The following is a 27,564-nucleotide window of genomic DNA, read 5'->3' on the forward strand; positions in this document are numbered from 1 at the left end:
GGGCTGCTTCCATATCTTGGTGACTGTGAATAATGATGCAGTGACTATAGGAGTGCTTATGTTCTTTCAAATTGGTGTTCTGGATTCCTTTGGATATATTCCCAGAAGTGAGATCACAGGATCAAAAGGCAGATCCATTTTTAATTTTTTGAGGTATCTCCATATTGTTTTCCACAGTGGTTGCACCACATACGTAGTTATTACAATATTATTGACTGTGTTGCCTATTCTGTACTTCATATACCTGTGACTAATTTTATAACTATAGCAGTTTCTATTCATAATACTTTTCCCCTCACCAGCCTCCCACCTGGATACATCGGTTTGTTCTCTGTATCTGAGTTTTTCTTTTGTCTTTACCTTTTTTTTTTTGGTTCATATATTTTGTATCTTAGATTCCACATACATGTAAAATCATGCAATATTTGTCTGATTTATTTTACTTATTTTAACATACTATCCTCTAGGTCCATCCATGTTGTTGCAAGTGACAATATTTCATTCATTTTTATGGGTAGTACCCCATTATACATGTGTACCACATATTCTTTATTATTTGTCAGTAGACACCTAGGTTGCTTTCATGTCTTGGCTATTTTAAGTAAGGTTGCAATGAACCCTAATTTCAAGCTGGTGTTTCAGTTTCTTTGAATAAATACCCAGAAGTGGGATTGCTGGGTCATAATGGTAGTTCTGTTTTTTCATTTTTTGAAGAATATCCATACTGTTTTCCATAGCGGCTGCACAAGTCTGCATTCCCACCAAGTGCATTAGGGTCCCTTTTTCTTTTTTAATTTGAGCTCCTTTAACTTCTTTCCTTTTTTAAAAAGAATATATTTCATTGACTATGCTATTACAGTTGTCCCATTTTTTCTCGCCTTAATATTCCCCTCCACCCTATACCCCCTCACCAACCATCATTCTCCCACCTTAGTTCATGTCCATGGGTCGTACATATGATCTTTGGCTTCTCCATTTCCCACACTGTTTTTAACCTCTCCCTGTCTATTTTGTACCTACCATTTATGCTACTTATTCTCTGTACCTCTTCCCCCTTTTCTCCCCCTATCCTACTGATAACCCTCCATGTGATCTCCGTATTTATGATTCTGTTCCTGTTCTAGTTGTTTGCTTAGTTTGTTTTTTTAGGTTCAGTCGTTAATAGCTGTAAGTTGTCATTTTACTGTTCATATTTTTTATCTTCTTTTTCTTAGATAAGTCCCTTTAACACTTCATATAAGGGCTGGGTGATGATGATTCCTTTAACTTGACCTTGTCTGAGAAGCACCTTACCTGCCTTTTCATTCTAAATGAAAGCTTTGCTGGATAGAGCAATCTGGGATGTAGTTCCTTACCTTTCATGACTTCAAATACGTCTTTCCAGCCCCTTCTTGCCTGCAAGGTTTCTTTTGAGAAATCAGCTGAGAGTCTAATGGGAACTCCTTTGTAGGTAACTGTCTCCTTTTATCTTGCTGCTTTTAAGATTCTCTTTTAAGGGTAATGGGTAATGTAATTATGGGTCAAACTTAAGGGTCTTGGGTAATGTAATTATGATGTGCCCTGGTGTGTTACTCCTTGGGTCCAGCTTCTTTGGGACTGTCTGAGCTTCCTGGACTTTCTGGAAGTCTATTTCCTTCACCAGATTGGGGAAGTTCTTTATTATTTTTTCAAATAAAATTTCCATTTCTTGCTCCTCCTCTTCTCCTTCTGGCATTCCTGTGATTCAGATGTTGGAGTGTTTGAAGTTGTCCCAGGGGTTCCTTAGCCTCTCCTCATATTTTTGAATTCTTGTTTCTTCATTCTGTTCCATTTGGATGTTTAGTTCTTCCTTCTAGTCCAAATCATGGATTTGAGTCTTGGTTTCCTTCCCTTTACTTTTCATTCCCTATATATTTTCCTTTATTTCACTTTGTGTAGCCTTCTTTTTGCAGTCTAGCTCAGTCAGTTCTGTGAGCATCCTGATTACTAGTGATTTGAACTCTGCATCTGATAGGTTGGCTATCTCCTTGTCACTTAGTTCTTTTTCTGGAGTTTTGATCTGTTCTTTTATTTGAGCCATATTTCTTTGCCTGGGCACACCAGTCTGGATGGATATGTAAGTCCTTGATTGTTTGACTTCCATGCAAATGATTTTCTGGCAGTTCTGGTTCTTTGTTTTTAGGTTACTTGTTATCCTTCTTTTGGTTGTGGGAAGAAGTGAAGCATTTCTGCCTATGCCTCCATCTTGGCTGGAACCTCTTGGACACTAATTTTTTTTAATGAGCCTCATGAAAGATTTATTAATGTTGTTTATCTTTTCAAAGAATCAGCTATTAGTTTCATTGATCTTTTCTATTGTTCTTTTAGTCTCTCTTTCATTTATTTCTGCCTTGATCCTTATTGTTTCCTACCTTTCACTAACTCTGGGTTTTGTTTGTTCTTCTTTTTCTAGTTCCTTTAAGGAGAAAGTTAGATTGTTTATGTGAAATATTTCTTGTTTCTTGAGGTAGGCCTGTATTGCTATGAATATCTGTCTTAGAACTGCTTTTGCTATGTTCCAGAGATTTGTGGGGTGGTCACTGTGTTACTATTTTCATTTGTCTTGAGGTATCCCTTAATTGTCTCCCTGATTTCTTTTTTAAAGGATTTTATTTATTTTTAGATGGAGGGGAAGGGCTGGAGAAAAAGAGGGAGAGAAATAATGTGTGGTTACCTCTCGTAGTCCCCTTGTTGGGGACTTGGCCCACAACCCAGGCATGTGCCCTAGGCTAGGAATCAAACCTGCAACCCTCTGATTTGCAGTCTGGTGCTCAATCTACTGAGCCACACCACCCAGGGCACTCCTTGACTTCTTAACATTAAATATTTAGTATCATGTTATTTAGTCTTCCCTGTTTGTCCTGTAAAATGTTCTACATTCACTTGAGAAAAATGTATATTCTGCTGTTTGGGATGGAATTGTCTGTAGACGTCTGTTACATCGGTCTAATCTAATGTGTCTCTTAAGGCCACAGTTTCCTTGTTGATTTTCTGTCTGGGTGATCTGTCCATTGATGTAAGTGGGGTATTAAAATCCCCTACTATGTTACTGTCAGTTTCTCCCTGTTAATATTTGCTTTATGTATTTAGGTGTCCCCTTATGTGGTTGTGTAGATGTTTACTGGAGTTATATCTTTTGTTGGATTGGCCCCTTTATGATTATTCCCTTCTTTGTCTCTTGTTATAGCCTTTGTTTTAAGGTCTGTTTTGTCTGATACAAGTATTGCTACCTCAGCTTTTTTGTTTCCACTTGCCTGAAATATATTTTTCCATCTTTCTACATTTTGTCTGAGCATATCTTTCAATTTGATGTGAGTTTTTTGTAGACACAGTATATCTCTGGGTTTTGTTTTTTTGTTTTTGTTTTTAAATCCATTCAGCCACTCATATCTTTTGATTGGAACATTTAGTTCATTATACTTAGTAATTTTACATAATTATGGCTATTTTATTATTTTCTAGGTTTTATTGCAGTTCTTCTCTTTTACATAGATGAGTTTCTGTAGGTACTTGTTTGAATTCCTTTCTCTTTAATTTTTGTGTATGTCTTAGAGGCTTTAGGTGGTTTCCATGAGGTTCATGTGGATCACACCATATTTATAGCAGGCTGTCTTAGGTTGATATTGCTCAAGTCCAACACATTCTGAAACCATCGCACATTTTACTCACCTTGTCCGTGTTCGTTTTTGTGTCTGTGAACGTACCCCTTGATTTATTATTGTATTTACACATAATCTTACTACTTTTGTCTTTCCATCTTCATACTTGCTTTATAATTTGTTGATCCACTACTTTTATTAAGTGTTTGCTTTTATTAGTGAGCTTTTTCTATTCCTGCATTTTATTTTTAGTTTTGGCCTTTTAGGCTTAAAGAAGTCTCTTTAACATTTCTTATTATGCCTGTTTAGTCGTGGTGAACTCCTTTACCTTTTGCTTGTCTGGAAAATTCTCTCTCCTTCAATTCTGAACAACAGCCTTCCTGGATATAGAATTCCTGGTTGTAGATTGTCCCTTTCATGACCTTGAATGTCATGCCATTCCTTTCAGCCTTCATTGTTTCTGTTGATGAAAAATCACCTGGTAATTTTATGGGAGCCCTCTTGTACATATCTAGCTGCTTTTCTTTTGCAACTTTTAAGATTATTTGTCTTTAACTTTTGGCATTTTAATCATGATGTGTTTTGGTGTGGGCCTCTTTGGGTTCATCTTGTTTTGGGCTGTGTGTCCTGGATTTGTATGTCTTGTTTTCTTCACCAACTTAGGGAAGTTTTCAGTCATTTAAATAGATTTTCTATCTCTTTCTCCTCCTTCTGAGATGCTTGAGGTTGTCCCAGAGGTCCCTCGTTTTTTTTTTTATTCTTTTTTCTTTTTGCTATTTCGATTGGGTGTCTTTCACTACCATGTCTTTCAGATCACCTATTTGATCTTCTGCTTCATCTACCCTGTTGTTGACTTCCTCTAGGGTATTTTTTTTTTTTATTTCAGTTACTGTATTCTGAGTTGTAATTGGTTCTTTTTTATATTCTCTCTTTGTCCAAGTTCTCATTGAGTTCTTGTATTCTTGAGTTTGATGAGCATCTTTATAACCATTGTTTCAAACTGTCAGGTAGATTGCTGGTCCCTGTTTTGTTTAGTTCTTTTTCTAGAGTTTTGTCATCTTTAATTTGGAGCATACTTTTTGGTCTCCTCATTTCACTGACTTTCTGTGTTTGGTTCTGTGTACTAGGTAGATCTGATATGTCTCCCAGTCTTGAAAGAGTGGCCTTATGTAGGTGTCATGTGGGGCCTAGTATCACAGTCCTCCTGGTCACCTGCACCAGGCACTCCAGGGGTAACACCTGTGTGGGTTGTGTGTGCCCTCCTGATGGAGAGTTACTGGAGAGCAACAGGGCCTCATTTGCTGCTGTCACGTCAGTGGGTGGGGTTAACCTTCGGGCTGCCTGTCTGTGAGAGCACCAGCTGTGACTACAATGCTCAAACTGTTGTGCAGAAGCTAATACCGTGGAGTGGGAGTTAGTTACCCTAGTGGGAGTTAGTTACCCTAGCACGACCCTAGGTCTAGCCGAGGCTACCTATCTGGTGTGTCACTCATGGTGGAGCCACTTGAGTGGGGCTGTATATTGGTCTGAAGCCAGCCACTGGGTGCTTCAAGTCTGGAGCCTCTTGGGATGGGCAGCAGTGTGGGCTGAGGCCAGCTGCCACTTGTGCCAGGCTTCTGGTCCCTTGTAGGAGCCACTTTGTGACCTTCAGCTTGTTGCTGCTCGTGGCAGTTGTGTATGCATTTGGGGAGGTCATTATGCGAGCCAAAATCAGTGCCACTCATGTCGGGCTTGGGACCATTTGGTTGGAGCTATGCTGTGAAAGGCCACCTGCCATTTGTGCAGGGTCTAGGGTTGCTTTTGGGAGCTACATGGCAAGCTGAGACTGGTTGTCACTTTTGCCAGACTTCAGGCCACTTTGTGGGAGCTACAGTGTGAGATGAAGCTGGCTGCTACTTGTATGGGGTTTGTGGGTCTTTGGGAGAGTCCTCATTGGTCACCAAGACTGCCGCTTCTTATGTCAGGGAATAGAGCTTCTGGAAGAGGCTTTGGCTAGATGAGCGGGTTAGGTGGGGTAGTGTCTCAGGGAGGTACTGGGACAGGGCGCATGTTGTTAGCCAAGTTAATGGGGAACAATAGGGCCAGCTAGATGGGAGGAGAGCTGAACAAAGGAACAGTGGCACCTACCAACCCTCTGTTCTTTGAGGGAGTTGCCTCACCCCTGTTTCTCCAGCCCTTGCCCTAAAGTTAGTCAGTTTCATTCCTCCTTGTATAACCCAAGCTGCCTCTGCCCTGGAGCATGGAGCAGGTGAGTTTGTATGTGAGCCCTTCAAGATGAGCATCTTGATCACCCACAGGCCTTTAGCTCTATTGTACATAATTCCCTTTGGTTCTTAAAGCCGAATGTTATGGGACTCCTATTCCTGGCAGAGGTGCCCCAGGCTGGAGAGCCTGGTAAGGGGCGTGGACTCCTCACTGCCCTGAGGGTACCTTCATATCCAATATACTCCTCTCATTTATTAATCACCACACACCATGGGTGTGGACCTGCCCCGTCTGTCTCTGCCCCTCCAACTGTCCTCACGTGGCTGCTTCTCTATATCCTTAGTTATAGGACTTCTGCTCAGCCAGGCTTCCGGTGGTTCTCGGTGGTGGTTCTGTAATTTGTAATTTGGATGTGTCAGTTGGAGGTGAGTTCACGATTTACCTATTTCGCCATCTTGACTCTTCCTCTTTTTGTTTCTCTCTTGAGACTAGATATTTACTTTGTCGTGGAGCGGTGACTGTCTACCTGGGTGCTCATCAAATTTGCCCTCTGAAGTTGTGAAAGGCTCAACATCTAGAAACGTTCCGATCGACTCACTTGGGGTAGAATGTGGAACCGACTCACTTGGGGTAGAATGTGGAGCCATCCTTTGTTTTCCTCTGTAGTTCACAGACGGCTCTGAGAGGCAGTCTGGTTTGGGGTCCACTACTCTGTAGAGCTCCTCAGTCTTTATTGTTTGTGCAGATCCCCTGGGGGCCTTGTTAAAGTGAGGTTTGGATTCTGCATTTCTAGCATGCTCCCAGGTGATGTCTGCTGCTTGTGGGACCTCACTTTGAGTGTAAAGCTATGGAGAATTTAATTCCTCTCTCTGGGGGATTCTTCCTCACTGATGCTTTTCAGCTCTACTGATCTCCCACCTAGAAATGTCATGATGTACCAGGTACTTTTGTCGTTATTTCCGTTTGGTTTCAGTGTCTTTTTCCAAACTGGGTACATAATACTAAAGGCACTTTGTTTCTAGAGATCATGGGCATCTTGATCCAAAACACCTTGGTCTGGTGCTTGGGAGATAAAAATCGATCCAACTTGTGTCTTCTCTCTTTGCTGAATCACAATTTCAATCATCTGTGGAACAAAGGAGAATGAACAAATGCGTAAATACCTTATGTAAGCTGAAATTGGGCCAGACTTTCTGGGTATACTTTAGTTTAATTTTGGGAGTTTAAATGTCTGCCATTTACTTATTTCCTTTTACAGTGCTCTTGATGGAATTCTGTTAAAATTCTCTCAGAAAGTAAAATGGCCTTTGTAATTGCCTTTGAGTTTTCTTTTTCTCTTAAGACCCATATTCTTAAAGCCAGTCACTTTCACTACAAATTCTGCCCTCTAAATGGTCCTCTTCTTACAAAGGAGATAGGCATGTTTGGAAGATCATTAAATCTTAAAAGCTTTTTGTTGATATTGGTGCTGAGAGCTGATTGCAGAAAATGTTGGCAGCTGTGTGCATTTCCAAGCAGCAGGGCTGCTAGGGCCACTTCTAACCAGTGTGGGAAAGAGGCTGAGTGGGAACAGAGTGCAGTGTCAGCCAGCTGCTCATTTCTCCAAGTTAACAGGGCCATCTAAATGTTAAAATCAGAAACTCGACCTGCTCTAAACAATCTTCCTAGGAAACCATTTCAACAGTAACACCTAACATTTACTGAATGCTTAGTATGTGACAGGTGCTATTCTAAATGTATTGCCTGTATCAACTCATTTAACCTTCACAGTTTTATGAGATGTAGGTACTATTAGCCCCATTTTACAGGAGAGGAAACTGAGGTACAGAAGTTAAGTGGTTTGTCCAAGATCATGTAGCTAAAATATATCAGCCATGTATTTGAATTTGGTAAGTCTGGCTGCAGAGTTCCTACACTTATCAATTACACTGTAGCTCAGACAGCAAGTATTTAGGAAGCATCTTGTGCCAGCACAGTATGCTAGGGTACACAGCAGTGAGCAGTCAGGGAAGATCAGTTCTTAACTCTCGTGTCAGAGAGCACCCCATACTTCAGCTGCAGTGGTCAGTGAAAGCCTCGGCAGCATTTGAGCAGAGACCTGGCTGTTGAGAAGGATTTAGTCATACAGAGATCTGCGGGAGGGTGTTCTGAGCAGAACAGTAGATGTGAAGGCACAAATAGGAGAAGAGAATGAGCTTGTTCAAGGGACAGAAGGTGGCCCTTGCACTGAACTACTTTCACTTCTTAAGCCAACCACCTCTCGCCTCCTTGCCTATCTGTGATGGACTACTCCTTCTGTCTGGAATGCTCATGTCATCCCATTTTTGCCAGACTACGTTAATTGTCCTTTAGGGGTCCCCTCTGGTAAGTCACTACAGACCCCTGCCCCCACATAGGGTAGGTGCCCTTCACCTGTTCCCAGCTGGCCTCACACTTACCACACCCTACTAAGCTTGTCTTTTTTCCTCTAGGGGTTCCGAGAAAAGAGGCACTATCCAAACGTTAGAATACCCAGCCCCTAACACGTATCGGGGGCATCCACACTAGTTGAGTGGATATTATCAAGGTCACATAATAAGTGGCAGAACCAGGACTGAAAATGAACTGTGCCTGTTCTCAGAGTCCATGATGTTTTACACTGCCGTGTTCACAGGTGTAGTGTGAGAAGTATGGAATGCCCTGGCCTTCATCTAGCACAAAGCTTTGCCAGAGACAGTGGATGAGTCACCATGTGTTGGCGGCCCAGTATCTCATTGCCAGCTGTTCTGCGTGAGTGGCACAGGGCCCTGAGTTGGCTGTAATGAGCTGAGCTCTCAGCAGCCTGGTGGCGAAAACAGGGCACGTTTGACCAGTGGTTTTAGTTTTCTGTTGGCTGTTTAGGAGAAGAAGGTGGGATGTGTGGTTCCCCAAGATAAGCTGTTGAGGTTTTCTCCTTTTGCTTGAAATTAATCCAACTAGATTTGGTGGTAGAATTTCTTCAAAGGGATTTTAAGACAGGAAAAGGTTAGCAGGAAAACTAACGTGACACAGCCTGACCCAGGAGGGATAGAACTGAACTGGGAATTTGGAAGACCACGTGTTGGCTGTAATACTTTGGACAAGATAAGCATTGTTTTCCCCTGTGAGGCTGGGAGGATGCTAAGCACAGCCAGGGGCTCGCTCCTCCTCAGAGAAGCGGGGGCTCAGGGGCAGATCCAGTGCAGTGGCCCAAGATATGGGGAGGTCTCTGCTTACACAGTTCCAGTGCTTTACATGAAGTGGATTTGGGTGCTCTCTGATATGCTTCGAGTCTTTGCCTTGATAGCCCTGCATGAATTCTTTAGCATCAGGAAACCCACTGTATCCTCCTGAGGGTCCTCTTATTCTTTTCATTGACTCTGCAACACTGTCCCCCATCCAGGGCTAAAGTATAAGCAGCCTCAAGGCATGATACCCTCACTTCAGAGTTTTTTAGGGGCTTTTATTTGATCACAATGTCTATATATTTAAATCCCAAAAACATTCCCAAACTGTAAAACTATGATTCACAAATCTACTTTTGGTCTTGTCCAGGCTTTTCCAGTTACAATTCATAAATGAGTCTTCGAGTTTATACATAGTAATAAAAGTAGTACAGGTAGTCCCCAATTTACAGTGTTCTGACTTAAAATTTTTTTTGACTTTATGATGGTGCAAAAGCGCCACCCATTCCATAAAAACTGGCTAGGCTAAGCTATGATGTTTGGTAGGTTAGGCATATTAAATTGACTTACGAGACTTTCCATTTATGGTGTGTTTTCTCAGCGTGCTACCCCATCATAAGTTGAAGAGCACCTGTACCATTTTAGGAACTTAAAACATTAATGTTTCTAGAAGTCACTACCGTGGTGGACCCATAGTATGGGTCCTGACATAGCATGCTAATTTTGAGGCTCTGCTTCTTAGCCAGACAAACCCTAGCAGGAAAGATCATTGTGGCCATCTGGGAAGACAGAGTCCTGGGGTGGGGTGCCTGGCACTTGTGCCGAATCTCAGCGCCGCTTGGTTTGTGCTGGCACTCACACCTTTGGCCGCACAGAGCCAGCCACTGTGAGGGCCTCCCATCATACAGCTGCTGGCTCGTAATTCCCGGTGAGACTGGCAGTTGCCGTTTTATGTCTTTGGGTTTTACTATTTTGGAGTTTACCTTTTTCTTTTCTTAAAACTTCCTTGGACATGTTAGTAACACCTGTGGACTTAGCTTCACTTCATTCATATTCTGGACATCACTGAAGATCTGTTAGTCCCAAGTCAGTGTGTTGTTGCCTTGGTCTGACCCTAGAGGTCGTGCCTCTGCTCGTCTCTTCTCTCCTGACCTGATCTCTCTGGCACACCCACTCTGGTTGACTGTATTCCAAGCTGCGCAGTCTGCCTGGGGGACTTGGAGCTCTGCAAGATGTCTTTCACCCGGGTCTCATACACTCCCTGGAGACATTGCTGTGGAGTTTTTCTCCGTGACATATGGATTGCCTCTTTCTGGGGCTGCCTGCCACCACGTGGTCGAGTCTGACAGCCACAGTTGCACTGGGGGACCCAGACCCAGCATCTGTGTCTGCTCCAGCCTCCTGGCTGCTGGGAAGCCTGGCCCTGATGAACAGTCAGGCAACATTGTTTTCTTGCCTTTCCTGTCCATACTTTTGGTTTCGTTTTTAAATAAAAGGTACCATGGTTAGTGGGAGCGGTCTTTTTAAACCCCCCACTTGGCCTCCCCTCAGATGATCTAAGTTTTCTCAATAATTTTGAAAACTTATTTCCTTTGAGCAAATGAGCATTTCCAGTTACCAGCTATTGACTTGGTTTCAGCTACTTCTCTTTCATTTCCTCACCTGTAAAACGGGGAAACACAGCCTCCCAGGTGGTGAGGGTTAAATGAGGGTCAGTGCCCAGTGCTGGCCCAGAACAGGTGCTCAGTGAACATTAGTCCCCCTTGTTTCCCTAGTGGATTATTGTCAGCATTCTGAAGCTTTTCCTAACCTGTGATTAGCCTGCACAGTGATTTCTACATGTACGCTTAGGTTCTGTATAGGCCTGCACTGTCCACTATAATAACCACCAGCCACATTGGCTGTTGAGCCAAAAATAGACCACATGAGATAGTCCAAATTGAGATGCATTACAATTTCTTAAATACTAGATTTCACAGACTTGGTTCAAAAATAAAAACATAAAATCTTATTTTTTTGTATTGCTTACATGTTGAAAAATAGTATTTTTTATATGTTTAGTTAAATAAAATATATACAGTGAATTTCATCTTTTTTACTTAAATGTGGTCACTATATAATTTTAAATTACATATGTGGTCCTGTTATGTTTCTGTTGGATTGTGTTGGTTTAGGTCCTGAAGAGGCATTGTGTATAGAAGAAGAGTCATCTAATACACCAAGGAAATAAGGAAAGGTATAAATTCAGGGCAGTATCTTTAATATCTAGAATGTTTGTTTAAAACATCTAGCCCTTACTGGTGTGGCTCAGTGGACTGAGTGCGGGCTGCAAACCAAGGTGTCGCCGATTCGATTCCCAGTCATGGCATATGCCTTGGGTTGTAGGTCAGTTCCCCAGTAGGGGACACATGAGAGGCAACCACACATTGATGTTTCTTTCCCTCCCTTCCTCTCTCTCTAAATATAAAAAATAAAAATAATTTTAATAAATAAATAAAACATCTAAGTTTTATCCCCTTTAAGGAAACTTTACTTATGTACCATTGCAGAAGTTTTCTGCACTTTGAGAAACTATAAAAAGGGCTGATATCCTCCTTGGTAGTAAGCGTTCAACCTTTGAGGCTTTCGAAATTGTTAGGGTTCATTTGAAGTTAAGTTTAGTAAACTAGTAAGAATGATCAAATTGGAAAACACTTTGTATAAAATAAACCAGTATTTTTCTCATGATTCATAGCAGACTCGGGACAATCCCAAAAGAGGTGTTTTTTTTTTTAAGATTTTATTTTATTTATTTTTAGAGAGGGTGAGGGAGAGAAACATCAATGTGTGCTTACCCCTCATGTATCCCCTACTGGGGACCTGGCCTGCTGGAACCCAGGCTTGTGTCCTGACTGGGATCAGTGATCCTTTGGTTTGCAGGCTGGCCCTCAGTCCACTGAGCCACACCAGCCAGGGATAAATGTTTTGATCAATGATAGTATGTAGATGGAATAAATATGTAATTTCCCAGAGGCATATATTATAAGCCTTAGTTTTGTTTTGTTTTTTAATTACTATAGCTATATTTGAATATATGAATCAGTAAGACCTAAGTAAGTATGATCTGTAGAAAAGATAATAGTAAATGCTATTCATCTCATTTCAGAGACAAACAAAACCTTCAGAATGCTGACAATTAATCCACCAGGGAAACGGGTGAGGTAGGGGAGAAGAGTATAGATAGAAAAGGAAAACTTGTTTTTTTTCTCATTCTCATAGATGCTTGTTGCCAACATCGACTTGGGTCCTACTATTTTGGACATTGCTGGCTACAACCTGAATAAGACACAGATGGATGGGATGTCTTTATTGCCCATTTTGGTGAGTATAAAACCCTCAATCAGACCTGAGCCAAGACTGAAATAAATTCCAGGTTGTGTAAATTTCGACTTTAAAACTTAAATTTTAAAGCTGTTAAATTTGGGGTAGAGAGAATAGAATTTTTCTCTTCTCTGTGGTAGGAAGGAGTTTGCTTTAAAGAAGAATGGCCACATTTAAACAGTTCTCTATCCTTCCTACTTCCCATCCCCCCCCAAAAAATTATTATAAACAAAATTAAGATAGGTGACAAATTGGGAAGATACTTGCAACATGTCAAAAAGGGTAATAAGTTCTAATAGATGAGTTCTTAGCAAGGATTAATATCCCAGTAGAAAAAAATGGGCAAAAGAAGTAACTAATCAACTCACAGAGGAATTGGAAATGGCTAAAGTAAATGCAGAAGATTGCATCAATGCAGATCAAAGAAATGCTTAACCAAAGGAGGCCTTTACCGACTTCTGGCCAAGATGGAGGCATAGGCATACACACTGCCTCCTCGCACAACCAAAATAAGGACAACAATTTAGAAACAAACAAAAAAAAACAACCAGTACTGACAGAAAATTGAACTGTATGGAAGTCCGACAACCAAGGAGTTAAAGTGGACACATTCATCCAGACCGGTAGGAGGGGTGGAGTTGGGTGGTTGGGCTGAGAGGGGTCGTGGCAAAACAAGTAGTGGCTGGCAGACCCCAGTCATGGGGTAGCAGTGGGTGGACCCAGCAAGACAGCAGATCATGGAGGGGTGTGGCGCACAAGGCAGCTGGTGGACCAGGCAGACGCACATTCATGCACAGACAACAAACCAGGAAAAACTGGGAAGCAAGACAGACTGTGCAACCCAGGGCTCCAGTACGGGGAAATAAAGCCTCAAACCACCGATTGAAAACACCAGTGGGGATTGAGGCACAGGGAGAGACTCCCAGCCTCACAGGAGAGTTAGTTGGAGAGACCCACAGGGTCCTAGAATGTACACAAACCCACTCACTTGGGAATCAGCACTAGAAGGGCCCAGTTTGCTTGGGAGAAGCAGCGGGAGGGACTGAAATCCGGCAGAGAGCGGAGCAAGCATCATTCTTCTCTCTTGGACCCTGGCCCACAGGCAGCATCACAACCCAGCTATGCATGTTACCCCACCTTGGTGAACACCTAAGGCTCCACTCCTCACTACAGAACAGGTGTGACAAGACAAAAAAAAAAAGGCCCAAACAAAAGAACAAATCAAAGCTCCAGAACAAATACAACTAAGCGACGACAAGATAGCCAACCTAGCAGATGCACAGTTCAAAGCACTGGTGATCAGGATGCTCACAGAATTGGTTGAATTTGGTCACAAATTAGATGAAAAAAATGAAGGCTATGCTAAGTGAAGTAAAGGAAAATGTACAGGAAATCAATGGTAATGGGAAGGAAACTGGGACTCAGATCAGTGGAGTGGGCCAGAAGGAAGAAAGAAACAACCAAACAGAAAAGAATGAAGAAACAAGAATTCGAAAATATGAGGAGAGGCTTAGGAACCTCCAGGACATATTTCAACATTCCAACATCTGAATTATAGGGGTACCGGAAGGGGAAGAGGAAGAGTAACAAGTAGAAAAGTTACTTGAACAAATAATAAAGGAGAACTTCCCCAATCTGGCAAAGGAAATAGACCTCCAGGAAGTCCAGGAAGCTCAGAGAGTCCCAAAGAAGTTGGACCCAAGGAGGAGCACACCAAGGCACATCATAAGTACATTGCCCAAAATTAAAGATAAAGACAGAATCCTAGAAGCAGCAAAAGATAAGGAGACAGTGACCTACAAAGGAGTTCCCATCAGACTGTCAGCTGATTTCTCAAAAGAGACCTTACAGGCAAGAAGGGGCTGGAAAGAAGTATTCCAAGTCATGAAAGGCAAGGACCTACATCCAAGATTGCTCTATCCAGCAAAGCTATCATTTAGAATGGAAGGGCAGATAAAGTGCTTCTCAGATAAGGTCAAGTTAAAGGAGTTCATCATCACCAAGCCCTTATTATATGAAATGTTAAAGGGACTTATCTAAGAAAAAGAAGATAAAAAGCATATACAGTGAAATGACAGCAAACTCACAATTATTAACAACCACACCTAAAACAAAAACAACTAGAACAGGAACAGAACCACAGAAATGGAGATCACATGGAGGGTTAGCAACAGGGGAGTGGGAGGAGGAGGGGGCGGGGGAAGGTACAGAGAATAAGTAGCATAGATGGTAGGTAGAAAATAGACAGGGAGAGGGTAAGAATAGTATGGGAAATGTAGAAGCTAAAGAACTTATAAGTATGACACATGGGCATGAACTGAAGGGAGAGAATGTGGGTGGGAGGGGGTGTGCAAAGTGGAGGGGAGTGAAGAGGGGAAAAGGGGCACCTGTAACAGCATAATCAATAAAATATGTTTTTTAAAGAAAAGGAGGCCTTTACCTACTACAGCACTGGCAAAGATACCCACTATTTGCAGAAGTTAAGGAAATAGAAACTACTCAGACTCTGTTCATAAAAGTGTAATCAGTAGAAGCTATCAGGAGGCTAATTTATCAAGACATACCACTTCAGAACACACACATCAAGCAGTTCCCTCTGGGAATTTATTCTAAGAAAACAAAATTCATTCAAGAGTTCCTACTATGTACCTGGTACCACACAGCTAACTATAAAAAAAATGTACATGAGTATTAACAGAAGAAAACGGAAAACCTAAATATCCAGTAGGGAATTGGTTAAAATGTTGCACCATTAAGCCAGCACTAAATGTATATAGTATACATGTGTATCTGTATACATCGACTCAGAAGGATGCCTCCCACATACTATAGGGAGAAAAGGAGGTGTCACAGCAGCATCTCTTCTTCATTAAAAATGTACTTCGTTTTATTTTTTTATTTTTAGAGAGGCAGGGAGGGAGGGAGAAAGAGAAGGAGAGAATCGATGTGTGAGAGAAACATCAATAATTGCCTCTCACATGCTCCCAACTGGGAACCTGACCTGCAACCCAGACATGTGCCCTGACTGGGAATCAAACCAGCAAATTTTCGGTTCACAGGCCGGCACTCAATCCACTGAGCCACACCAGCCAAGGCAAAAATGTATTTTAATACATTTAAATATAGACACGTTTGGACTGATCCGTACTAAAATGCTTTAGGCATTTACGGTGACTCATTATAGGTAAATCTTACTCATCGATTTGTCTGAATCTATTAGAATTTATTATTAGATAGTATATGCTTCATATAAGAAAATACATGTAACTCACATTATTTATAAAATGCAAGAAATGTCATGACCCCATCGTCCCATATAAGAACTGAAATATTCCCATTACTGGCAATTCTACCTTAGGGCTCATTTTCCTGAATTTCATGGTTATCCTTTTCTGGCTTTTATTTTTTAGGGTTACTATGTACATATCCTTAACAACATACGTAGTTTTGATTTTGTTTTGCCCTCTAAAAGTGATACCCTACTGGATGTCATTAGGAACTTTTTTCAATCTAGCATTGTTTCCAAATTCACATTGTTCATAGATGCCTGATATTCCATTGTGTGCATGTGTCACCACTTAATTATCTGTTTTCTTGTCAGTCAGTGGACATTTGTGCCGTTCTGGCTTTGTTTTAGGAGCAGTGCTGCAACAGCCTTCTTACACACATCTCCCAGTGAACATGTGTGTGCACCAAGGTCACAGGAACTGCACATGTTCATTTCTACAAATATTACCAAGCTATTTTACAGAGTGGCCATCAATTTACATTCTCACCAGTAGTGTGTGACAGTTCCCTTCACTTTGTATGAAACTGTGAGACAACCTAAATTTTGCCAGTGTAGTTGGTGAAAAAGACCAAAATCGTATTTGGTCCTGCTATGCATTTTTTTATTAATGAGATAAATCTTTTTCTTTTTTTTATGACTTAATTCACTTACTATACATTTCACTCATTTAAAGTTTATAAGTCATTTGTTTTTGGTGTATTTAGAATTGTGCAACTACACCATAATCTAATTTCAGGACATTTTCATCACCCCAAAAACATTAGCAGTCACTTCTCCACTGCTCCCTCTCCCGGCTCCGGGCAAGCACTAATCAGCTTTCTGTCTCTGTAGACAGGTTTATTGTAGACAGTTCATATAGATAGAGTCATAACTATGTGGCCTCTTGTGCCTGGCATCTTTTGCTTTCAAGGGTCATCCACCAGCAATACGTCATACCTTTTTATTGCCAAATAATATTCCATTGTACAGATATATACCATGTTTATACAGTCATCAGCCAATAGGCAGTTGGGTTGTTCTCCCTTTTGGGCTATTATTAATAATGGTGCTGTGAATATTTGTGTACAAGTCTTCAGTGGACAAATTTTTCAGTTTCTTGGAATATACCCAGGAGAATTGCTGGGTCACATGATGACTTGCTATTTTAACTTTTGAGAAGCTGCCATACTGTTTCTAAAGCAACTATACCAGTTTATATATTCCCAGCAGCAGTGTACAAGGGTTCCAGTTTCTTTTTTTTGTCTTGATTTTTTTTTAGAAGAACATCAATTTTTTTTAACTTTATTTACTTTCAGAGAGAGGGTAAGGGAGGGCGAGAGAGAGAAGGAAAGACACACCCCTGGCTGGTGTAGCTCAGTGGATTGAGCGCGGACTGCGAACCAAAGTGTCGCAGGTTCAATTCCCAGTCAGGGAACATTCCTGGGTTGCAGGCCATGACCTCCAGCAACCGCACATTGATGTTTCTCTCTCTCTTTCTCCCTCCCTTCCCTCTCTAAGAAATAAATAAATAAAACCTTTAAAAAAATCATCCTAAACTCTATTTAAAAAAAGAAAGAAAGAAAGAAAAAGAAAGAAAGACCAATGTGAGAGAGATACATCATCCAGTTACTTCTTACTTGCCCCCAACCAGGGACCTGGCCTGCAACCCAGGCACATGCTGTGACCAGGAATTGAACTAATGACCTTTTGATTTACTGGCCGGTGCTCAGTCCATGGAGCCACACTAGCCAGGGCTTTGTTGTTCCACTTATTTATGCATTCATTGGTTGTTTCTTGTATGTGCCCTAACTGGTGATTGAACCCGCAACCTTGGTGTACCAGGACAATGTTTTAACCAACTGAGCGATCCAGCCAGGGCCAAGGATTCCAGTTTCTCCACATCTTCACCAACACTTGCTGTTATCTTACACTGTAGTCAGTGTAAAGTGGTACCTCATTGTGGGTTTGATTTGCATTTCCCTAATGACTAATGACATTGAGCATCTTGTCATGTGTTTATTGGGTATTCGTGTCCTTGGGACTTTTTAAAAAGATTTTATTTATTTTTAGAGAGAAGGAAAGGGAGGGAGAAAGAGAGGGAGAGAAGCATCCATGTGCCAGAGACACTTTGATCGGTTGCCTCTCACATGCCCCCTACTGGGGGCCTGGCCCACAACCCAGGCATGTGCCTTGAGTGGGAATTGAACCATTGACCTTTTGGATTACAATCTGGTGCTCAATCTACTGAGCAGCACCAGCCAGGGCTATATGTATTCTTTTTGATCAGTGAATCATTTTTCATTTATACCTTTTGTGTTTCTTTCCTTGTGAGATGCCCGTTTTTGTCCCATCATATTCTCTCTCTTAGTAACTTGTCTTTTCCTTATGTTAACATAAGACATCACTTGCGTTGAATGTATAAATTGTCTCTTTTATGGTTAGTATCTTCTGTGTCTCATTTATAAAAATGCTTCTGAACCTTGAGGTTAGAACAGTTCTCGTAGATTTTCTCCTAAAAATTTTGTGCTTACATTCAAGCCCTCATTATATCTAGAATTGATTTTCTTGTATGGTATGAGTCAGGGATCTAATTTCAGTTTCTTCTCTGTAAATATTCGGTTGTCCTTTCCAAAGGTCTGTCTCTGTACCAGTATCATTTTGTCCTGTTATAAATTGGTATAGTTAAATCTTTGTATGGGTGCATGTCTCTCATTGTTCTTATAGAGATTCTAGCTGTCTGTCTTCCATGTCAACTTTAAAAACAGCTTTTCAGTTTGCCTAAAAAATCATGTTGGGTGTTTGGTTGGAACTGCATTGAATCTATAGATGAGTTAGTAACTTCCTTTAACTTTCTCCATATAGGTCTTATACTCTACTCGCAGGGCCCAGGGCAGGCCACCCCAAGATATTCCACAATGGCATATTATTTTGAATTAAAGCTACTTAAGAAACTCCCATGCAAGAAGAAAACCCTGAATAATCTGTCCCAAGAGCAGGAGGTGCACGTCCTATGTGATACCATGCGATAGCTGCCCCCAGCCCGCCCCCTCGCTCCTGAGGGCTGAGAGACAACATTATCACTCCAGTTAAGAGAATCCAGGCGGAAGCCCTGTACTGCCTTTACTAATTTACCACCCAAACTTTCTTTAGATTTCTCAGCAATGAACACCCAAACCATGCTTAGAATCTTTTCTAATGAATATTGTCTCTCCTATCAGTTTCTCACAAATTTATTGTTTCTTTGTCTAAGAAGTCCAAAAGGGTGCCTAGTTCAGTCATTTCTTTGAGCCTCATTTTACGATGACTGTTGTATTTGTGATTCTCCTAAGCGCACAAATTGGTTTTTGTTTTATTAACTTAGTCTTCTGTCAGTTTTACAAGTCTAGCTGTAAGCACTGAAGGGGTGTAGGAGGAATTCTCCCCCTGCCCACAAGTTCATGTATGTGTGGTGTCTTCATTCTGACCATTGGGAGTGTTTTATAGTCCTTAGGCAGCCCTGTTTAATGTTTGTGAGTTCTTGTCCTAGGGTGTATTAAGCTATGAATTTCTTTAGTATGAGTTTAGAAACGTTCTACCATGGGGTTTATAGACAGGATTGTTCATTATAACCTGGACGTCCAGCACCTTGCATGTGACTGACTCGTGCTTAGCTGCTTTGTTGGTTTCCATTCCTGACCTGCCACACAGAAGTAATCTTGGGAAGTAACTGTAAAAAGCTCAGAGCATCTGATCATCACTTGCAAGGGCTCTGTAAATACCAGACGTGGTACTCGGTAGCCTTCATACGCATCAGTCAGTCATTGCCTTTAGTTACTGAATGAACAGTCCAATTGGTGTTGACTGCCACGTCCCATTTCGCAGAAGAATAATGACCGTGATCGTTTCATAGCCTAGGTGCCTCACAGGAACCATTTTTGCTCTTCTTTCTAGAGAGGTGCCAGTAATGTGACTTGGCGATCGGATGTCCTGGTGGAATATCAAGGAGAAGGTCGTAATGTCACTGACCCAACATGCCCTTCCCTGAGTCCTGGAGTATCTGTGAGTAGCAGTTTGCGTTGGCCTGGACAGCTTTCTCACAGATAGCACAGCAGGGCATATTAGTTCAGATGTATCAAGTATTAGAACCCTTCATCTGAGTCCTACTTCTTTCTCACTTGACTTTGTCACTTGACTATGAAAGATTAGTTAGATACGCAAAAGTAAATTCAGTAATTCTGAAAATGGAAAAAAAAAACCCTGAAAGTGATATTGCTAACATATTGTCAAGAATGTGGACTCAAATTCTTCCAATTCTTGTAACAAGTACACATATCTGCCCATATTCTTACCTTATTAATACCCCTTCCTGTCTTCCTACCCTCCCCAGCAGCAGTACCAGTTTTTATTATTAGGGGTGTCATTAGTGGCATCCAGCAGAGGTGGGGTCCCACCTACAACTGTGCCATCATGAGTGTCTTGCCAGGCTGGTCATGAGGATGGTTACAGAGATGTGGGCCTTGCTTTGGAGAATGGAAAACAGGCTTCCATTTGGAATTGGCCCTAACACCACGGTGTCATGATATAGTTATGAAGACTTAAATAAGTTAGAATTCTAAGTCCTACTTGGTGATAAGAACACTCATAATAAATTTAACCTGTAGATGATTTTACAAAGTTCATTTTAGCACTTTTTCCCCACCCTTTAGAATGGCAGTTCCTAATGTACCTTAGAAGTGACTCGTGTGAATACTGAGTTCTCCTCACCAACCCTGCGTTTCACAGGGGCCCCTTCCAGCTAATCCTCGTCAGGAGGTTAGCAGACGGGGCGGCAGCAGAACCACCACAGCTGCATTCCTTAGTCAAGTTCACCATCACATCAGTAAGGAGCAAAGCCTCACATCTATTTTCAGTTCATTTCTCTGTGGAAGGTTTCCTAATTTCTCTCCAGTTGTATGTCTGGTTTGAGCCAATTTGGTTGCCCCTGTAGACAGTTGTTACTATAGAACTCTCTTCATGTAACTTTTGAAATATCCCACAGCAATGTTTCCCAGACTGCGTGTGTGAAGATGCTTACAACAACACCTATGCCTGTGTGAGGACCATGTCAGCGCTGTGGGACTTACAGTACTGCGAGTTCGATGACCAGGAGGTGAGGTGCCCTGCCGCTCCCCACCCCTGCGTCTGTGCGAGCTCTGTGCTGGCTGCACTCAGTGGCAGAAGAGCAGGTCCAAGGGTGCTCTCTAGGGAAGGGGTTTCTTATCTGTACTTCCACTTAGGTTTCCTTCAGCTAAGAAAATAGAATTCCCCAAGGCCATTCTTTATCCTCTGCAACCTTTTTGGATGAGGCTTTCTCCACTCCCACCACCACCTGAACATGTGTTTTAAAGGCGCAGGTCACTTTTTCAGAATGCTGCCTGTCTGGTCTGTTTGCTTCCCTGCTAGCCTGGGCTGAGGGTCAGACACCCTCAACTTGTTCAGAAACCTCTGTCCCCACCACAGCATAATCCAGCGCTGCTCAGGTAGATTAATGGGGGGAGGGGGCCAGAGGCAGGACCAGGAGCTGCATCCTTGAAAGAAGGTGGCTTTCGGCCAGCACAGATCAGTGTGCACTATCTGTAGGGTCACGTGGACTCCGGTCCCATGCGGTTTCATAGTGTTCGCAGCAGGTCCTCCCCTGCCCCATCTGCTCGCCCACATTTTGCCATATGGAGCCAGAGCTCATTGTGATCGTGTTTCTCAGAAGCTGACAACTCACGCGCCACTTGCTTGTAGCTCATAAACACTTCGGATGACAGGCAAGAGAGTTCCCCTCAAACTCAGTTCCTGTGCCCCTTCCCCCGTGATCTTTATCAGCGCGACAACTACTTTATAAATGATGGTCTCAGGGCGGCCACTGGAAGCCAGCAGGCCAGATTTCCTGCCATCCTCATAGTCTATCACTTGACTCCAGTTTGGAGAACAAAGTGCAAACAGATGGTGGGAAATGTGATATTAGACATGTCTAATGTTAGAAGTAGTAGCATTGTATCCTTCAGCAGTGCATCCAAAGCTGCTTTTTAAAATAGGCAAACCTAACATTTGTATAACACAGGTTTGAGTACTTTCCTGTCTTCACAATTCTGAGGCAAAAATACACCTTCATATGTCAGCTTCCACTCGGTAACTTCATTACCAAGTCTAGTTTCTGAGACCTTGTCCTTTGAGGGTTATGCCTTCTGTTGTCTGCTTTAATTATAGAAAGTAATCCCTGCCGCCACTGCCCCCTCCCGGCTCTGCCTGAAACAGGCCCCTTTCCAACATGTGGGCCATGGACTGAAGCAATTCAACCCCAGAACAGATGCTCCATTGTCTCATGTACACCCTTGGGCTCTCTGAGGGTCTTTTTTAATTTTCCTTTGAGGATCTTAAAACCAGATGATATTCTCCTGGGCCTTGGGTGTTGTCTGCCTCCTCCCTCCCTATTTAGAAATAGTTCATGTGAGTATTTCTTTAAGTGTAACCCCTTGCTCTTTTCTTTCCTCCATCTTTCCTGTAGGTGTTCGTAGAAGTCTATAACCTGACTGCAGACCCACACCAGATCACCAACATTGCTAAAAGTATAGACCCAGAGCTCTTAGGAAAGATGAACTACCGGCTAATGATGTTACAGTCCTGTTCCGGACCGACCTGCCGCACTCCGGGGGTTTTTGACCCCGGGTAAGTTTCTGTTTTCTTCAGTGACTTTGCCAAGTTATCTCAAGCAGTTGTGCTGGTCCTGAGAGCCGGGGGCGGCGGGGAGCCTGATGGATCCTTCTCACCTAGAGCTGTACAGTGGGAATCCCGTGTCTTAGTGTGCCAGCCTGTTGTGCTGCGAACGAAAACAAGCTGTTTGAAACTCCTGCTTTTCGGTGCCAACTGGTGCTTTAGTTACAGGTGTAGCCCCACTCCTCACTGCTGAGGCTCTTCTGCCTCCCCTCCTGCCTTTGATTCTGGTCAAGGTGCCACTCGACCGTACCAGTGACAGCTGGGGGTCCTTCAGAGTAACTGACCAAGTGCTACCCTGTTTCCTAGCACTTCCGAGGGCATGCGCCTTCTGTGTCATTTCTCAGAGATATGGGCACTTGCCAGTAAATGTATTAAACGTATTAAACACAGACAGTGAGGTAGAAGGTAAGAACTGTGACATGCTGAAGTATATGTGTCCACTGCAGCATGCAGAGGTAGGGAAGATGTTTACCTCCCTCCCCCTAGGCCAGCTCTGTTCCTCCCCCGCTCCTTCCTCTCCAGCAGCCCCTCTTCCCCACTACCCCTGGGCTCCGCACACCATGCATTTGAGCCGCTGATGGCGAAATCTGTCAGCTTTTGCTTGAAAATTATAAAATTAAAAATTAAGCTTTCACTGGGAAAAGAGTATTTCAGTTCTTAGACTCTGATCATAAGACAGAGGGGAGAAATGTCCTAAACCAGTGGAGAGTAGCATTGTTACTGTTTAGTCATTTCATATGAAGTGATTCTTCAGGCCAAATGTGAGAGGATGTATTGAGTTGGCCAAAAAGTCTGTTTAGTTTTTTCTGTAAAGTAAAAGGCATTTTTAAAATTTCACCAATAATGTTATTGATTTGGATATTTTGAGTATGTCAGCTATCTCCTGAGTGGTATAACATTGATTGTTCTCAATTAATGTCTCAATTTCATTGCTCTGAACTTCAGCTGGTCTGCAGAAGTATCACCCAGCGAGACATGTCCAGCATAAAACTTCATAAACCACTTTTGACACATTCTATCAGTCGCAGCACCTTCTCTATACACTGCACAAATCTTTTCTTGCATTTCAGTTGCATTTTTACCTTTCTTGAAATAATAAAGCATAATATGCTGAAAATTTTGCATATTTTCTTCCATCTTAAATATTAAAATGGCTGCACAAAAATTCACAAATTTTGATGTTTTTTCAAATGCACACTGATATCACAGCTGTCACAATACAATCTAACAAAATTGTTTTGAATGAAGTTAAAAATAACTAAGTGCTACTAGAGCCATCTTATGGGAAAAAAAACAACAAACTTTTTGGCCAACCCAATATGGAAATGAGTAGACAAACTGGATTCTCATTTTAAAACTCATTTTTTAAAAATTCCTTAGCCATAGCTTATGCTCTCCTACCAAACAAACATTTAGGCCTGTGGAATCACACAGGCCCAGTCCATCCCCCACCTGTTACAAGACAGCCACACACTCGCTCACATACTGTGTGTGGCCACTTTTACACATCAGTAAAATTGAGTAATGGGGACAGAGACTGAATGGCCCACAAACCCTAAAATATTTATTACCTGGCCCTTTAAAAAAAATTGGCCAGCCCCTGCTTTAAAATAATAGTAGGAATTTGTTCCAGAAGATAGTAGGTACAAGAAACAGTAAAATACAGCGTTATTTCTAGCCCTCCCATACATATATGGTAAGTCTCTCTATGCTTGCCAAGTCTCAGCTCACGTTACCATTCAGCATTCACTATAACTTTCTCATGGGTGGTAAAATAAGTTATTTTATGTGCCAGGCATTGTACATAAATTTCCTTCCTATTTTATTGGTGGCCAGTGGGGTTAATGATTTACCTGAGTTCACCGTGAGCCAGATTTAAACTCCTGCCTGAGGCGCACACCTGTGCTCTTGCCCACCACTTGGCTGTAAGAGAAGGGCTTTGAAGCTGCTGGGAGGGCCTTCAGCAAGAGCTGGGCTCACCCGTCAGGCTGCTTTATATCTTACGGACCACCCCCACCCCTCAAAAAAAAAAGTTCAAATCTTGCCTCTTTCCTAAGGCCTTCTGAGATTAACCTGACTTCTGTTTCTCCCCCGCCGCCCCCCCACCCCCTGTCCTCTCTCCTCCTCCTGCATTGTTTTGTGCTAGTTGACTTGCAGTGGAAATGCCCTTATCAAGTACTCCTGTTTTGCACTACAAACTTTACTAGATTCTCTTCTGGTGGATTGATTATTCCTTTGCTATCTCTTCCTGCCATCCTTTCCAGTTAACATTCTGCAGGAAGTTCTCAGTGGCTAACTACAGCTAACGTGGCATCCTTGTATCTTTCTTCCCCAGATACCGGTTTGACCCTCGTCTCATGTTCAACAATTATGGTGGTGGCAGGACTCGAAGGTTTTCAAAACATCTTCTGTAGCGACCTCTGCAGTTGGGTCCCTGCACACCTCTCTCTGATGAAGTGATTGTAGTAGGTGTCTGTAGCTAGTCTTCAAGACCACACCTGGAAGGGTTTCCGAACTGGCTTTACGTCGTTTTAAAAAGCAACCCAGTCAGCTGACCAACCTGTGCAATGTGTTAAACTGTGAACTCTGCCCTCACGTCAGGAGCGGCTTTCCCTGGTCCCTCATTCAGCTCATCCCACTGCTCCTGAGGTCTTTGCTCCCACCATCCCCTTTCTGTCCTGGGGCTGCAGTTCTTGGTTACTCCCCATGCAGTCCAAGTCTCAATTTATAAACCCATTCAGATAAATGGCAGTGCTTTGGGGGGCAATGTTTTTGATCTACAGCTTGAACTAAAATCAAAGGATCTGTACAGCATTTCAGATTGAGCACTTCACTATCAAAAAATACTAACATCACAGGGCTTGAAGAATAACTATTAGAGCTAAATCATCTGATTAAGAACAAGTACCATTGTCTAGAATAGCAGAAATGTATCATTGATAATATTCATCACAGTGTGATGAGATAAGGGTGCAAATTCAAACCACACACTATCAACCACACACTGTTCGTTTTGGGGGCATTCTGGGCTGGTACTGCACTGAAATAGAAGCAGGCTTCGGTACAGGCTAATTCCCAGTGGTTAGTGCCAGTGAGAGCCAGTGGTGTCAAGGGTGTGTCTGTTCTCTCCATACTTCTCCCTCTGAGCACTGAAAAATGAAGTGGGTTGGGTAAACTCAGCAGAGAAAAATGACTTCTGAGCATTGGTGAAGCTTGTGTTTCTGAGGGCCTTCTGCAGGTAGGGGCCCCCCGGCTGGCAGGCCGAAGGGCTCCGGTTGGGGTGCAGTAAGTGCCTGTCCAGCAGGGAGTCTGGGTTTCAGTCCCAGTGAAGTTGTTCTGATTCTGCATTTTGCTGACATTCTGTTCATTTAAGATACAGAAATTTCTTACAGTTGATGAAAGTATCAGCTTCTTCACCCTATCTTCTTCCCTTTCAGTTTCTTCCTGTTTGGGGGGTCATGTGTAATTTCAGCCTCATTCACTATTCTCATCAAAACCAGATGTTGCTGAGGTTTCCTCACTATTTAGAACACCTATATTTTTCTGTTTCTTGGCTTGAAGCCCAATCCCATTTCCACCCTTTTCTTCACAAGAAAGCCGATTGGTGGAGGGACAGCAGGAAAGGAGGAAGAGCTGTGGTTTGTGACCTGTTCAACTCAGGCAGTAGCGATTTTAGCTTTATTTAAGGTCTTAGGCTGAGCTTTAAGCACTGTGTGAGACATGGTCATAAGCAACTTTCCTAGCAGAATGCCAGCGAACCGTGGTGGGTTAATAGCTGTTGTGTTTATTCCTGTACCTCATGCAGCCCCACTAACTGGTGGCATTTAGAGGTGAAGTAAGCAAATGAAGTGAACACCTCTGCTGTGAATGTTTTAGGGAAAAATAAAGATTTGTAACTAAAAGCAAAGTACAATGTTAAACATGGGTTTCAGCTTTATTCTATACTTTTGATTCTTAACATTACTCAGTCAATTTCCAAATCAATGCCATAGTTACTCCCGAATAAAAAGAAACCAACTCTTGTACTGTGATGTCATCTTACTCACTTAATTCATTTTATGATGCTGGTTCCTGGAAGCAGGTACAGTCATAGAGCGACCCACCAGTCAGCTGCCAACACATCCCTGTCATGTTGCTCTGACGGCCAGTGGGCTTCCGTCAGGTGATGGGGACACAGCGAGGCTCTGTTGGTGCGTCTCCTGCCCAACTGTTGAACGGCCTCCAGGGGGACTCTTTCCCTGGGGAAGGCTTCATTCTGGCTCTGTGCTGAAATCTTTCATGAAGAGGCCTCAGCTTACAGAGTCTAGGAGACTACAAAATGCACTGAACTTTTGAAAATGTCTGTGTACAAGGGACCCACTGCCAAGAGGCTTGCCTTGGTTTCCTTTTAATTGTACTCTTAAATTTTATTTTCTATTGTAAGAAGGCCAGATCCATATCTGTTGGTACTCTTCAGAGTAGAGAACTATATACCCATTAATAATGAAGAAAGGCCATAGGAATAGATAGATTTTTTGCCTTATAAAAATCTATTACAAAGCTCTTCCTCATATACAGTTACCAAGTAGGAAACACCTTTTGAACATCTTTGGATTTTACCAATGGTGCTGTTGCAAAATACATGGGGGATCAATATATTTTGTCAATACAAATTGACAGCGCTAGGGTTTGTACAAAATAGAAATGATAGCCATGGAAGTTATACCTTAATCTATAAAAAATGTTCTTAATTTTCAAGTATCTAAGGATTTGTGCTCTTTTTTTTTTAACAAAAGATTTGTCCCAGGATCCTTATAGAAAGCAAAGGTATTTCACCTGATCCACCAGTGGAGTTAGATGGGAATATTTGGGTTCTTTAGTTTTACCTCCACTTACATCCCACTGAACTTTGTGAACTCCTGTTTGCATCATCTTGTCCTGGAAGTTACTCCGCCCTGGTTCTGTGTCATTTCAGTCATTTGACTTAGAAAGTGCCCTTCAAAGGACCCTGTTCACTGCTGCACTTTTAAATGAATTAAAACTTATTTCTATTCTAGTGGAAGTGTGTCCTTTGTTTTAGTCCACGAATAGTAGTTTTGACAAGATGCTTTTATTCCTTGATGCTGTTTCATGTTCTAATCACTCACCCAAGTGCAGGAGACTGGCCATTTCCACGCCGGGTGCTGCAGTTCATCCGTCCCTGGAGGGCACCCCCACGTGTGGTCCCGCT

General features: G+C 42.3%; 1 protein-coding gene across 1 annotated transcript in view; it reads left to right on the plus strand.

Moving 5' to 3' along the window:
- Window positions 1-27,390, plus strand: part of GNS (glucosamine (N-acetyl)-6-sulfatase) — a 46,164-nt gene extending 18,774 nt beyond the window's left edge. Inside the window, exons 10-14 of the mRNA XM_045829493.1 lie at window positions 12,263-12,364; window positions 19,563-19,670; window positions 20,650-20,760; window positions 22,147-22,307; window positions 24,691-27,390. Coding sequence (XP_045685449.1) covers window positions 12,263-12,364; window positions 19,563-19,670; window positions 20,650-20,760; window positions 22,147-22,307; window positions 24,691-24,769 — 561 coding nt within the window. The 3' untranslated portion in view covers window positions 24,770-27,390. The remainder of the gene's footprint in view (window positions 1-12,262; window positions 12,365-19,562; window positions 19,671-20,649; window positions 20,761-22,146; window positions 22,308-24,690) is intronic.
- The last annotated feature ends 174 nt before the right edge of the window (window positions 27,391-27,564 follow it).

This window comes from Phyllostomus hastatus, unplaced genomic scaffold (genome assembly GCF_019186645.2).
Source record: "Phyllostomus hastatus isolate PE091 unplaced genomic scaffold, TTU_PhHast_1.1 phas_scaffold_93, whole genome shotgun sequence".
Classification (NCBI taxonomy): domain Eukaryota; kingdom Metazoa; phylum Chordata; class Mammalia; order Chiroptera; family Phyllostomidae; genus Phyllostomus; species Phyllostomus hastatus.